This window comes from Neurospora tetraspora, assembly GCF_033439725.1.
Source record: "Neurospora tetraspora strain CBS 560.94 chromosome Unknown B0H65scaffold_8, whole genome shotgun sequence".
In the NCBI taxonomy this organism is placed as follows: domain Eukaryota; kingdom Fungi; phylum Ascomycota; class Sordariomycetes; order Sordariales; family Sordariaceae; genus Neurospora; species Neurospora tetraspora.
Window position 1 is genome coordinate 1706671 of NW_026944390.1, and position 14850 is coordinate 1721520.

The 14850-nt window shown below is 51.1% G+C and overlaps 4 protein-coding genes across 4 annotated transcripts; 2 read left to right on the forward strand and 2 right to left on the reverse strand.

Annotated features, from left to right (window-relative positions):
• The first annotated feature begins 621 nt into the window (after positions 1-621).
• On the forward strand, positions 622-2133 carry B0H65DRAFT_478385 (Ribokinase-like protein). The gene has a single exon (XM_062827480.1). It carries the CDS (start codon positions 879-881, stop codon positions 1953-1955), a length of 1077 nt encoding a protein of 358 aa, XP_062677728.1. The 5' UTR covers positions 622-878; the 3' UTR covers positions 1956-2133.
• A 475-nt stretch (positions 2134-2608) lies between these two features.
• B0H65DRAFT_552745 (uncharacterized protein) lies at positions 2609-4579 on the reverse strand (the record flags this gene model as incomplete). Its single annotated transcript, XM_062829912.1, has 3 exons — positions 2609-3615; positions 4127-4329; positions 4572-4579. The coding sequence occupies 3 exons, from the start codon at positions 4577-4579 to the stop codon at positions 2609-2611; spliced, it is 1218 nt and encodes a 405-aa protein (XP_062677729.1).
• Positions 4580-7672: 3093 nt separating this feature from the next.
• B0H65DRAFT_581989 (uncharacterized protein) lies at positions 7673-11466 on the forward strand (the record flags this gene model as incomplete). Its single annotated transcript, XM_062830834.1, has 4 exons — positions 7673-8395; positions 8471-10266; positions 10322-10590; positions 10651-11466. The coding sequence occupies exons 1-4, from the start codon at positions 8109-8111 to the stop codon at positions 11464-11466; spliced, it is 3168 nt and encodes a 1055-aa protein (XP_062677730.1). The 5' UTR covers positions 7673-8108.
• A 2170-nt stretch (positions 11467-13636) lies between these two features.
• On the reverse strand, positions 13637-14832 carry B0H65DRAFT_435236 (uncharacterized protein; the record flags this gene model as incomplete). Its single annotated transcript, XM_062825185.1, has 3 exons — positions 13637-14005; positions 14126-14327; positions 14438-14832. The coding sequence occupies 3 exons, from the start codon at positions 14830-14832 to the stop codon at positions 13637-13639; spliced, it is 966 nt and encodes a 321-aa protein (XP_062677731.1).
• Positions 14833-14850: the final 18 nt, after the last annotated feature.

Below are 14850 nucleotides of genomic sequence, written 5' to 3' on the forward strand. Positions count from 1 at the left end.
TTAAAACCCGGGGTCAAGCAAGAACTTCGAAGCGAGGAAAGACGGGGTCTCTTTTATGTTTTTGCTGGTGTTTTGCTCTTTTGTGAATGGAATGGATTCTTCATGTCATGTTCAGGCGTTTGTTGGTCTGGCAATTGTCTATGGGTTATAGGGATTCACGAATGAACTGGGATAGAAGATATGCGTCATTGTTTCACGAATGGTGATGGGAGTGTGACGATGGGGTTCAAAGTATCTAGCGGTTGTATGGACAGAGGTTGGTTGGTGAAACCAGTTGTCTATCGTTGTTAGGATGGATGGCTGTTTCATGCAACGATGCTTTCGAATGGAGATACCCTTCGTTTGTGCGAACGTCTAGCTTGTTGTGCTTCTTAGGGTTGTCTTTGAAAACATGCATAGTTTCTTTGAGGAGTATATAAGTTAAGTGAATATCATGAAGCACGTTGCCAGGTGATCATCAACGTTTTTTTGTCCGTCGTTGGCTCTAGGCGGATACCGCCGGTTGAACGTCCCCAAGCTCGGTGAGCGTCAGACCACCTTCCCAATTCAGACGTCACCTTTTTAGCCTGGCACAATAGCTTCTTGCGGATTCTTCTTTTTCCTTCCTTCTACCGAAGTCATAGTAACTTTGAAATATCTCACTTACCTTTGAATTTCCCACCGTGAACTTGACCTTCAACTTCCAAATCCTCACATTTGGACTTTTTGCGCCGGAAAAGTCACCTCACCGCCGACGCTTCCCCGCATAGCAAGCAGTAGCACAGCGCTAACCCCTCAACACCAAGCTTGGCATCACCATCACATCACCAAACCACCACCACCATCACCACAACTCAAGCTCAACTCAACGACACGAGAAAGAAGCAACAGCCGACAAGATGGCCACCTCCACAACCCCAAGAATCACAGTCCTAGGCTCCCTAAACATAGACCTAGTAGCCTACGTCTCCCACCACCCCCTGCCAGGAGAAACCATGACGGCCAACTCGGTCGCCGTCTCCCCTGGCGGTAAGGGAGCCAACCAAGCCGTCGCCTGCGCCAAGTTGTCCCGTTCCCACACCGCCACCACTTCTTCTTCCTCTCCCTCCTCCGCTTCTCCTTCTTCCGAAGGAGAAACCGCCCACATCACAATGCTAGGCACAGTAGGCGCCGACTCCTACGGCTCCCTCCTCAAAGAAAACCTCGCCAAACACGGCGTCGACGTCTCGGGCGTTCGCGTCCTCGACACCCCGGGCAGCAAAACGGGCATGGCCATGATCGTCGTTGACGAGCCTACGGGACAGAATCGGATCATTTTGAGTCCGGAGGCGAATCACTTTTTGCAGCCGGAGCATGTGGCTGATGTGGCGAACCTTTCTTCTGCGCAGGGGCAGGGGCAGCAGAAGCCCGATCTACTGATTATGCAACTCGAAATCCCCGTGCCTACTGTGCTCCAGGCGCTGAAGACGGCGAAGCAGAATGGGGTGCAGGTTTTGCTGAACCCGGCGCCGGCGGTGATGTTGCCTGATAGTGCGTTTGAGGGGTTGGCGCACTTGGTTGTTAACGAGACTGAGGCGGCTATTCTCAGCAAAGTAAAAGAGAGTGTGTTGGACACGGAGGAAGGGCTGGAGATGGTTGGACGGGTTTTTTTGGGGAAGGGGGTCAAGACGGTGATTGTCACTTTGGGTGGACGGGGAGTTTTCTTTATGACCTCGGGTGAGACTGAGGGGGGAGGAGAGGGAGAAAAGAAGAAGAAGGGATTGGTCAAGGCGGAGAAGGCCAAGGTGGTGGATACCACGGCGGCGGGTGATACGTTTGTGGGCATGTATGCGCTGGAGGTTGTCACGGCCAAGAGTAAGGGGGAGCAGTTTGATATTGAGGGCGCGGTGAGGAAGGCGAATAAGGCGGCGGCGAAGACGGTGGAGAGGGCGGGGGCGCAGGATTCGATTCCTTGGAGGGATGAGTTGCTGCTGTAGATGACTAGATGACTAGATGGGGGAGGGACGAGATGGGAAGGTTGTGGGCGCTGAAGATGGATGGACATGGAGCATTGATATGGAGTTATGTGTAGACCGGGGGGAGGAAGAGAAAAAGCATGATAGCATCACATTAACATTGCATGGTCTGAGATAATATACGGAATTGGGTGGTTCATTATTATCTATAACGAGGGTATCTTTCTCTCCTATCCAATTGTGACTACAGCTCCAACTGAGCTCTGCTCCCGCGCGAACACCTTGGCTCATCCATGTCCCTGAACAAAATCTATGTGGTATCTCGAAAGAAGGAAGGTTTGAAAGATCGGAGGATCTCAGGAGTGTAAAACGAAAGCAGAAAACATGCGAGAAAAAGCAAACAACCACCCCCTGTTTAACGCCTGTAGATAGGTATCCAAATGACTGCTGCCAACCAAGCCATTAAAACGAGTGGAAAATTAATCCCTTGAACCACCCTTTGCTGGTCGGTACCATATCCATGATGGTTCGTTCGTCCGACCACGACCACGAGCAACTCAATAACTGACCTCCAAAATATATCCCACTCGAAGCAGACAAAACATTCCATCCCCACCTAACTTCCACCTCCCAGCCTTCTTTTCCTCCTCCCTCCCTCTCCAATCTGGATCCAATTACCGCTTGTACTCAGCAACAACCCCCTCCAAACACCTCGCCGCCCTCCTCTCCCCCTTCCTAAACCCCCCACAAAACCACTCCGGCAACACCTCCCCACAATTAGCATTCGCATGCTCGGCCGCAAACCCGACCTCGGCCTCTTTTCCGCATTTCTCTCTCGTCAGTCTGACCGCTTCAACCAGCATATCTTTTCCGACTCCCCTGCCTCTATATCTCAGTTTCGTCGTCCACGCTCTGATCACGCCCCTTCCTCCCTTTAGTGATTTGGCAGAGAAGGAGTTATGTCGACTGTGGGACTTGCGCTGCTTGTTGGATGATGATGAAGAAGAGGGAGAGGAGGAGCGGGAGGAAGCGGGTGGTTCGAGACGCAGGACGAGAGCGCCGATGAGTTCGGTGCCGTAGTACGTGCCGAGCATGATATCCTCTTCTTGTTCCCCGACCACCTCGGCGGATGGGTTGTTCAAAAGCCAGTCCCAGGAGAGCGACTCGGCTAGTTTGATGTAACCCGAGGTAAAGTACCTGATGGTCATCAGGTAGGTCATAATTACTCCGGAAAGAAGCATGACGGTGGTGCCCCAGTCTGGTTGGGGGGCGAATTGGTAAACCACACCCAAAGCGGCGAACAGAACGGCGAGACAGGCGGGGTGGGTGATGAGATGGTAGGAGGCTTGTTGACGCTGTTGGGCAATGGAGTCGGCGATGAGCTTGAGGGCGTCGGTTTTGGCGGGGCGGGTGGTGAGGATGTCGAGGGTGAGAGGGGGGATGTCGTCGAGGTTTTCGGCACCGCTGGCGGCGACTGTTGGTGGTGCTGATGTCATGGTGGTTGATTTTGATTTTGGTTTGGAGGATTTGGTGGTTGAAGATGAGGATGAGGATGAAGATGGTGAGCGGGATAGCGGCGGTAGTGGTGGAGGAACGTAGGGCGCTAGGTAGGGAGTGGAGGGGTTGGAGGAGAGCCCGGAGTGAGGGAGGACGAGGTTGGCGCGGAGGAAGGTGAAGAAAGCTGGTGATTAATGATGTTAGAATTGATGTTGATGTAGTGATATCTTGAGTCGAGGAAAGTTGAAGAGAAGTTGAGAGATCTAGTGATGGTACATAACGGTTCCGAGGAGGTAATCACAGTGGACGATTATGAAAGATAAAGATTTGGGCCACGTGCAAATCGAAGAATAAGATTCAAGTTCGATTGACTCTTGAGTACAGGCCATAACTGTTGAATTTGGATATCGACGTGTTGAAATCGGGAAGTGAAGCACGTGTCTCTTCGACGGGCTGAGTCGCACTCTCGTGGTGTCTTGGCCGATGAACGGACCGGGGTATCGGGCCCCGCCGCCCCCGGAATTGTCCCCTGTTGACGGACCTCAGGCCGAGCCAAGAAATCCAGGCCCAAGCAGAAAAATTTCGGCCCCAAGAAGAACAAAACACAACCGAAAAGTGGCATCGCAACACTCGGCCTAATGGGGGATGTTCTCTCGTGATGCTGCTGAAAGACACAAAGCGAAATGTTCACTCACCAGCACTGGTCTTGAGTCCGGGCACGGCGTTGATCCTGTCAACCATCCGCGGGTGGCACTTGCTCAGGTCGAGCTCCGTGATGCTGGATGACATGTGGTGTGAGCCGTCCATGTTATTGGAGCGCTGTCGAGGCGTATTGATGGCGTTGCTGCTGGGATACGACTGCGGAGGCAATCTGAGCGGAGGCCGGCAGTGAACCGAGCTAGAGGACGTGTTGTAGGTAGAGGTGTTGCGCCTATAGCGTTGGCAATCCAGGGTATATATTAGCAGCCGTCAGGGCCTTCGTTGTGGGTGTCTTCATCAATGCCTTTCACCGTCCCTGGGTCGACAAGTTTGATGAAGCAAAATGTGCCAAACATGGGAGAGGACGAAAGGCAGACAAATATCGGGCGGTGAAATGTGCGTCGGGCTTTGTCTCATGGATCCCTCAACCTTATTACTCACCTAGACATTCTGGAGATGGTGTGGGTTTTGTGCGTGTGGATCCTTTGGGGGGAAACTTGAGGGCTGGGCTGGTCTTTTTTTTCTTTTAAACTTCTGAAGCAGATGCAGGCTGGATGACGACAGGAAGTGTATGTATACATATGTTATGTCGGCTCTCCCGCGATAGCCCGCAGCGACATGCTTGATATGTTCTACATGATATGCATATATAGGCCGATCCGTTGACGCTTGACGGCCATCATCACCTCATGTATAAGTGACCTGTGACACGAAGTAAGGGGGTGGTGTACGCAGAACCTTCGAGCTTCCCGTGACTAACAGGCTATCAGGCCTTCTTGACAGTGTCTGGAACGTGCAGAGCTTGTTTATTGTTGCATGTTGCTCCTTTGTCCAGACAAAGATCCCAGAGTTTTGGTCAGTGGTTGGGAACCAACAAGCGACGGAACCGATCGATGTCACGAAACTGCATCTGCATGGCTTCCATGTTCGATGGCGCGATAAGAGGGAGAGACACAGGCCAATGGTTTTGACATATTTACAAACTGCAAGTCAGTCTGCCAACCGCATGCTCCGGATTCCAAAATGTCTGGGCCGTGTGCCGTCAAGTTTGCCGAAATGGCGGCAAGACGGCAACACCACTTTTCTCAGAATAAACGAAGCCAACCAGTTGATGTGACAATGTGGGGGGTTCAGTGCGACAGTTCCAAACTTGGACTGGTATGGATGGGCAGCGAGGTTCGGCCGATGCCATGTTAATGGCCTTTTTCATGTTTCGTCCTTTTTCTGCTCGTCTCTTTGGCTGCTCTCAGTGGTCTGAGAGTCTGTTTCGAAACCCGAGGGGAAAGAGAGCAGATCATCACGAACGGCACATGGACAGACGATCAGGAACACGACGCTCGATCATTTCCTCGCAGAGTGAAGCGGAGGTCAGAGCAGGTTGCCAAAGTTGGCTCGGTAAACTAAGTTGACATATTTTGTCACAGGGATTCTTCGCGCGAGCTTGGAAAGAGGGGTTGTTCAGGTTTTTGGTGCCCGTGATCGTGATAGAGATGCAGCCCGTGATGGGTTTGCTGATAGCGTAGAACCATGGCGTGGGTGAGGTGTTTATGGATTGTTGATGGATGCCGCCAAGTCTTGTGTTCCGAGTATTCGGATCCCCAAGGAATCTCGGCTGGTATCGATAGGGATGATGTCGACGATTCGGGACACAGCATTGAGAAAGTTGAGTGGTGTTGGTGGGTTGCATTTTCTGTGATCTCTATCAATCTCTGAGGCTGTCTGTCTGTCGTTGAATTTGGCCATGTTAGCGGCTGTAGGGGAGTGCCCCTCCAACGACCCCTCATCGGCCTGTTGAACCCCACTATGTATCACACTCAATCTCAAACACGGCGTGCATCGGCTTGCCTCATGTAAAACATTTCGCAAGGATGAAGTAACCCCGGCGTCGGCGTCAGCTTTGTTTTGGATTCATCGTAGGGTTATATATCGAAACTTGCTCAAACGAGGGCAAAAGATGTGTAGATAGTACACTCGTAGATAGTATACTTGCATTTGGAGGGATGGTCTTTGTTGATGTTGACTCTGCTCACCCTGCTGAGTGAAGGCGCTGCTCTCATTCCCCGCCGTAAGCAGTCCCGTCCGGCAGGAATCCAGGATAAGAAAAGGTCGCAAAGGTGTGTGTCTTGATGCAGTATCACATCCATCGAACCTTGGAAGCGAAAAAGAAAATATTGTATCCCAGATGATCGATAGCATTGTACTGTCTTCAAGTACGGTACTGCCGATTCCCAATGAACGGGCTGATAAGGGCCGATATGGTTGACGGTAACATGGAAACCAAGACAAATTTGGAGGAGACGGGGACCAAATTTCTATAAGCAACTTAGCTCAAGTCATCGAACCTGATCCTGCTTTGTTGTTGAATTGTTTCAATCTGGAATGAAGGGAAGGGACAAGTTACATTACTGAGCAGTCTCCGGCTTGACTGTTCTCTTCCTTCCGCCGTTGTCGGGCCCGGCCCCGTCTTCTCGCTAAACTGTGGGGTCAGGGCTGTGGATGCCCGGGCGGGGGCCGTGACTGCCCGTGCCCGGGAGGCCTGTGGGGCAAGTGACCCGCTGTCTTCCGTCGTCTCGTGGAATTCGCGCGACATTCACCATGACACCAAAACCACTTACCAACTCGCGGAAAGGCCGAGCACCAAAGAATCAATCGCCTTTTCTTCAAACATCAACTACCGGCACGCATGAGGTGGTCATCGCAATCGACGTTTCTTATCTCGTCTTTATCGTCATCAAGTTCCGGGTAAGCAAGTTCCGGAATACAGGACTTGGCCACGCCGTGAAGTGGTAAAGTCCTCCAGTCCGATATCAGCCCGGTGCTTGTACGACAAGACGTCATATCAATCCCAGCTGAACATGGACCGAAGGGTCTCGACAAGATGAAGGGGCCGATTCTGCCTTGCAAACAGCCTTACTCTCTCTTCCGGCAGGCAACGAGAGTCTGGAATCTGAATCATCAACAAGGCAGATCGACCTTCATGATCACGAGTTCCTACACATTTTCAAAGGACTTTGTCGATGCAACTGTACCTTAACGCCACCATCGACTATTGAATCCCGATTATACTGAACTGGAAATGCGGCAGCGAAAAAGGATGGAATGGCAACTGGCCTTACCCACGAGGGACAGCAACTTGACAGTCCATGGCAGTCCATGGCATTGTCCAACGTTACGACTTGACCATGAAGGTGCCTGCCAAGATCACTTCCAACCGTCCTGTCAGCTGTATTGCCTGCCAATGATCAAGATGCCATCTGCACTCAAGTGCCGTCCAAGCCACGCCGGTTGGACATCCACCCTCCCATCATGAACCCCTCCACAGCCAAGACAACATCTTCAAGGAGGCAGCCAATCCGCCGTCTCCTTCCGCCCTCATTTGGGCCTGTCACCGCCCTCCATCTGCAGCCATGGACGATACAAGGTGACCAGCCCGATCAAAATGTGTGGCTAGTGACCAGTCGAGCCAGTCAGAGTCGCTCTCACAGACGGTCCAGCCCCAGCAGAGAGTCCAGAGCAACTCAACTCCCAAGTCCTACGAGTGACCCCGGTTCGCCAACCGCAAAGTCCTAAGAATGATGGCGTACCACTGGCCGACAACCTCACTTTGCTGAGCTGGCTTGTCATTAGCTAGGCTTTCCACTTGCTTGCCCTGTCCGCCGCACTGAATACCGAACCTCTAGCTTTCTAGGACCTCAACCACAACCCGCGCGCCACCGCGTAATCCCGTCGATCCGGCTCTTCTTTCACAACCTTACTTCTCTGGCCAATGCCCCTGCTTGCGATCCCGTCTGCATTATAACAAACAATGTGTGGCGAATGATTTCTCAGATGACCGTGCCTGCGTCGTCTGTTCTTTCACTTTCCTAGAGAGTATCGTTCCTGGTATCGCCATCAGGGATCCTCGTTGCTGCTGCCGCTGCTGTTGTACCTACTTGCCTACCTACCTTTGTCCTGCAAGACATCAGTACACGTAGGAAGATGAACGACAAAAAGCCGGCGCCGTCTCTCCTGGACGACGATTCCTTCTCCTTGACATCCTTCATCACTGGATACACGTCTTCTACAACAAGAACGCTATCGTCATATCATCCAAGCCAACATCAAATCGGTGGGGATTCACAAAGCTTATATCAGCCCTATGGGGCCCATGCTTCTCCCTTTCATCCCATCTTGGACCCGAATTCGGTACCTCAACCACAACCACAACAACAGCAACCCGAGCATCAACAAAACCATCAACATCATCGTGAGCAACTGTCGTGTGTGTATGTTTTTTACTTTTCCTGGTCCCGCCGTACTATAATTTGGGGTTAGGTCTCGGGGCTAAGTGTTCATTCTAGGACCCAAGAAACTCTCCGCCAGGACTGTGCGCAGGCCAGATTCATCATATGGGCTGCCGTAAAACGCAACCTATGTCCAACATTAAAAGACGAAGAACGTTCGAAATGCCCGCTCCACAAGTGCCAACTGCTGCTGAGCGACCACGAGTCAATGCTCAAGCACCTGGTTAACTGCAGGTATCTTTCGACCGGAGAGTACTGGTGTCCTCAGCATAACCGGGTCGAGCGTTTTGACGACGTCAAGTGCAAGCGATGTCTCAGCCATCCATCCAAGAGGAGGAAAATGTTGTTCATGGCCAAGAAGTTCTTCCACGGATTAGGTCACAAATCCAAGAGGGGCCAGGATTCCGGTTTCGATGTTGACCATGACTCCAGTGCGCCGCCGCCTTACGATTCCTTGAGCGTTGCCCCGGTCGATCAGCCGATTATGGTGCAAACTCAACCTACCGAACTGGAATCGGTTATGAGATATGAAATCGACTCAGTCGAGGTGTCCACCGTCCATCAAAATCCCGAGACAGGACCTGAAGCCGGTATCGACCCGCAGGCACTTATGGTACCCGCCCCATCCGTGGTACTCACCTCGCCCCAGACCTTGCCTGGGATACCTGAGATGCCCGAAATCCCCGAGCTCGAGTGTACCGAACCATCCCATCTGCTTCTCTCATCTTACCAAAGTCTTATGGGGATGAACTGGGAAGGCTCAGGGGCTTCCCATTCAGTATCGCCATTCCCCTGTACCTTATCGGACGATGCTTCGGCGCGCAGCAGTCAGAGCAGGCCGAGCCTTCAAGTCAATACTCAGGGTCTGCCGGGACGTCGCCACCCACCACGGCATATTTCCAGGCCTGCTGTAGCACCATCCCGCAGCCATGGTCTATCCCCTCAGTCATCCGTCAGGTCCAATGCGAGTGCGGATACCATCTTTACCACCATGAGTTCGACGCTGGTGTCCCCGGTAACGGATTACAGCGAAGGATTAAGCTCTGACATGGCTTGGTCAGTCAACGATACCAAGATGACCGATGAGTTTGACGAGGTCGTTGAAACATTCTACAATGCGTCGTTCCCCAGCATCCTTGATGGACTAGCTGAACTCCCGGCAGAATTTCCTGTTCCGCAAATGCCGGATAATCTCCTATTTGCCATGGAGATGCCATCGACAGACTCGACATATCCAGCTCAGCTTGACCTGACAGCAGACGATCCTATGGACATAGTCGAGCCTGACCAAATCGAAGTCCAAAATGACAACATGTGCAATTCCGAGGTCGAGACGATGATTTTGTCAGCCTGGGATCTCATTCAGGAACATCTATCTGCGTCGAGACAAGCAATCCAAGATATCCCGGATAACCCCCTGGCTAACCAACTCCGAACGATGTCATCCAAAGAGATAGCGCTCACTGGTTTACGAACACTTCGACAGATGCTTCAAGGGGAGCAACCTTCGTCGTCAATGGATTTTCTCTGCTTGATACACGTCATATACGCTTTCAACTTCGTCACTCGGCAAGAACACATGGAACACGACGCCAAGGAATTATTCTTTCAGTCTCTGGCTTACGAAAACCTACTCCCAACCAATGAAGGAGATGTGTACCGTCAACTGGTGTATCAAATTTTGGAACCATCGGGAATCACGCCTGGGGATCTCGGTAACTTTTGTGCAAAGTCCTCTGCTGTGCCCTTGAGCAGATCATCTAGTCTGAAAGGCAAAGCTCCCACAACTAGGTTAGATCTAAGCAGCACCGATTCGGATACCCTTCTCGTCGCAGGGTGCCGCTTTTTGGATGGTAAGTGAGAATGTCCATCGGGTCTCCAAACAGCCAAGCTAACAAAGACTACTAGAACTTGAAACCTCCATTGTCTTCGGTCAATCATCACACTCGCTCGGTATTCACAACTCTGAACTCTTTAAAAAGCATCAAGAGGTCCTTATGTTCTCCATGAACCAAGGATTTTCAGCGGATGTCACGAAGATGCTATGTGAACTGGTCAATCACAACGGAGATTTGCAACTACTCATTGGTAAGCTCGATGAAATCAACACCAAGGTCCGCAACGGGGTCATCTGCTCTGGTCGACGCCTTGAGATCGAAGTGCTTCACGCTGGAAAAGTAAGTGTTATCTAACCTCCCAACGACCATAGAAACAAATCATGCTAACGAACTGATCAGGAATCGATGCCCGCCAGTCGCTACTTTAGTGACTATCTCCCCAAGGTATGGGAACTATGCGACGAGATCTACCTCAAGTACTTCGGAAGCGTCAACGATCGTGCAGTATACCACCAACTTGGCATATCAGTAATCGAATCCATGATATCGGGATTCGATAACACAACAGGTCATCCAACAGTAACTGCCGAAGAACACCAAGAAGAGCTAGCCCGTTTCCTAAAGGACCACACGGATATCGGCAAGGTCTCCACGGAAGTTCACCGCAAACTCTCCGTGCCGACAATGACCCTCACCCCTCCCGAAACTATTTACAGCTCCCACGTCGCCAGCCCCACAGCTACTTCCGGACCGCAACAACCACAACAACAACAACAACTCCGCCAACAACAGCGAAAACAAGCTTCTCACCTCATGGAAATACCTTCCGAAGACCAACCCCCAGCCACCACCACTACTGGTCAAACCCAAAAACCCGACTCCGACCCCCAATGCCCACCCCAGTGCCACCTCTGCGACTACCGTCCCAACGGCGACCCGCGCTGGTTCAAGGGAAGCATGGCCAAGCACATGAAAGTGAAACACAGCGACCAGCCCGACCGGATTTTTCCCTGTACCTTTCCGGGGTGCAAGAGCCAGTATAAGAACCGCCCGGATAATTTGAGGCAGCATCAGATTGAGAAAGGACATTGGGTTGAGGGGGAGAAGGGGTGGAATAATGGGGGAGGAGGTGGTGGGGGGAAGAGTGAGAGGAGGCCGAGTAAGAAGAGGAAGAAGGGGGTTGAGGGGGAGGGGGAGGGGGAGGAAGGGGGGTGAGATTTTGATGGGGGAGTGATGGGAACTAGGCTGGATGGATGGCCTTGGGGAGATAGGTGGATGATGATGAGTTTGGATTTGATGGCGGTCAATGATTCTGGTTATCACGATGAGTGAGCGCACGACGACGACGATCTTAACTTTTTTTTTTTTTTTTTTTTTTTTTTTTTTTATATATATATATACACGTTTTGGGTCGGGATTGATAAGTCGACTTTTCACGATATACAACGGCGTTCGTTCGGTTTAGGACTCCGGGAACTGGGACTGGGACTGGGACTGGACTCCCATATATATATATACAGGACTGCAGAACAGGACATACGACCGCTACATCTTTGGGTCCGGTCCGGTCTGGTCAGTACAGACATTTTCTATTTTCTCTCTTCATTTGTGTATAGATACCATTTTTGCATGGCAGGCATGGAGTTTAGGGGGGTTTGGGTTTGGGTTTATCAGCCTCATCGGGTCTGGCTCCCGTCTGACCTAAAGGATTTTTGTTTGGGTGTTGTTGGTTACAGCACATTCAGTTGTGCAGGCAGCAGCAAGTCTAGCAGCTGCGCCCTCAGAGGTACCTTATTTGAGAAGAATAATCAAAAGCTGGGAGCCATCACCGGGTCCGGTGTGATGACGCGCTTGGCTACTTGACACACATACATACTGCTTTTCATTTCATCGTGTTTGAACAAAGTATGATTTTGGAAAGTGCGAGTCCACAAGGAATGAGGTAAGAGCAACCCCCGGCATGTTCCCATACCTACCTTAGTCCGATCTTCTCGTGTCCGCTCTTCGGACAGAGCGGGCAGTCTTCACTTGGCTCCTTCCCTAATTAGGTACCCAGGTGCTCGCTCCCCTCGAAGTGAAAGCGACTTCCAGAGCGGGCAACCAGCGAGCCAAACAATTGCAGTTGCCTCCAGCTACCTTACCTTTTCTTTCAGTTTGGGCACGTCCAACTGAAGCTTTTTTTTAGCTTGCTGGGTCGGTTGTCATACAAGTAAGTCCCTTGATGAATCTTACCACTTTGTCTGTCGGCGGCAGATATTCGGTTTTGGCGTAGCAAGAAGCAGAGTTGTTTGACTTCAGTTGGTGACCTTCCCAAAGGAGAATTAGTACGTGAAGGAAATATCCCGTCTCCCGATGATCGTAGGCATGATAAGTGCCCAAGATCGCAATGACAAGACAGCACAGCACGCATAATGTAGACTAGGTATATGATGAACATGACAGACTTCCGCCCTCGGACCTTACAGTCCGGGTCGGTATATCTCACTACACCGGCCTTGCACACGCAAACTACACATATACATACTTCGCCCTCCCTGTGGGGCATGTGATCCTGCTGCCACTAATAAGCCCTTATTTACATTGCTTCCCCCTTTGACCGTCCCTTTCATCCTATCTTGACAACCACTAGGTCTAGGGGTATATAGTCCACCTTACTAACGTTCCCTTCCGTGGTCTGTTAGCACATCCATCCGGGAGTAATGCGGGAGAGCTCTTCGTGAGCTGTTACCAAGTAAACTGGAAGTTTGCCGGTTCGAGTCCAGTGCGGGCCACTTCTTTTTTTTTTTTTTTCTATTGCCCCCTTTTTGGTTTTTTGGTTTCGGAAATATTTTCTCGATGGTGTTTTATGGTGTGGTGTGGTACCTCTAGTCTAGGTAGGTACCTTAGGTAGGGATATCAATCAATGTTAGTTACATTTCAGGTTGTTTGTAAATAGTGCAGTGACATCTCGTCGTGTGATCTTCATGTTGGCTTATAGTTCAGTTGAACTACCTGTTAGGTTGAATGGGTGCGCCGAAATTCTTGTTCCTTATTACAAGGTTTTTTGTCGCATTCGGTCGGCATTTACAAGTTCGATTCATATGACTTCCCATCTTACATTTCCTCGTGAGGGTGCATGTCTCGTTGCTAGATAGATGTCCATCCTCCCTCAGCTCAAGTCAACGGCATTCTTCAGAGTTCAGAGTTCAGAGTTCCTTTTCCAAAAATCTACACCTACAGGCAAAGGTCCCAGAAGGTACATCATGACCAACGGTTTTTTTTTTTTTTTTTTTTTTTTTTTAAGTTAATCGTCAACCACGAAACCTACTACGAAAACACCTACAAAACTAACCATCAATCATCACACAGCTTAGGTTCCCCCTTCCTCCGTCCCTAGTATACGCTCTCAAGGATTCACATACCCAGGATGAATCCTCCCCCATCCATCCGCCTGCACCACATTCAACTCCTTCATCATGCCATCAAAATCCCAACCATCATCACCCACACACCGATCCAAACACCTCACCGTAATCGGCCAGTTACTTTTGAGAAACCTCAGCGTGATCTCCGCGTTCTCTTCCCCTACCTTGGCCCTGATCTCGTCCTCGGTCACGGCCGGATTGGCCCCGTTGGTCAGGTGCACGCCGCACGTCTTGCAAAAGGTCTTGCACATGAATTTTTTGAGGCAGGCGTACGAGGTGAGGTTGGAGCGGGATTCGGGGGTGAAAGAGAGTTGGTCGGGGGAGGAGGGGTAGATCCAGATGTAGCCGCCCTTTTTTTTGGTAGTTAGTATGGGTGGTGGAAAGGTAAAAAGCAAAGGTGGGAAAGGGGGAAAGAGGGAAAGGTAAATGATGGGAGGAAGGAGGAAAAAGAGACAAGAAGACGGACGTACCCGCTGGCAAATACTACAATTACAATCAAACACCCTCTCCTTGTACGTCTTATCCAGTGGCCCTTTAGTCTTGACCGCCACCTTCACGGCACCGCAGTGGCAAGAGCCATGGTAGACGACCCCGTTCTCGACTTCGGCCGTGGGTTCGGGACCGTCGAAGGGGGCGGGTTGGTAAGGGGGTGGGATGCTTTTGCCGTCGAATCTGTCGCGACGCGAATCGATCGATGCATCGATGTCAGTCAACAGTCAGGTCCCTCCAACAATCCAGTGAGTCTTATCAGAGGGTAAGTAAGGTCTTAGGTTCAAACTCACTCCTTAATCTCCAAATCCCAAATCTTCAACTCCTGCACAGCCCTCACGTTCACCCAGATCCGCCCTTTCCCATTTTCTTCTTCCTGCTCCTCCTTCTCACAAGAAACAGCATAAACCCCCGTCCCACACACCTCACAAAACTTATGGTTCTTCGTCCCCTTCGGACCCGTCACATAGTCGGTTAGTTTTCCTTCGTCCTTGACGACTTCGAACTTGTGGCCCTTGGTGGTATCGGGGATCACCCAGAGGTAGCCCTTTTTGCGGCAGATGGAGCAGTTGCAGGATGCTGCGGAAACAATCTCGGGCACGAGGAGGGTGAAGATGAAGGCGCCGCAGTGGCAGTTGCCGCGGTAGGATTTGAGGGGTTGGGAGTCGGAGGAGGTGGAGGTGGACATTGTGGGTGAGTTGGGGAT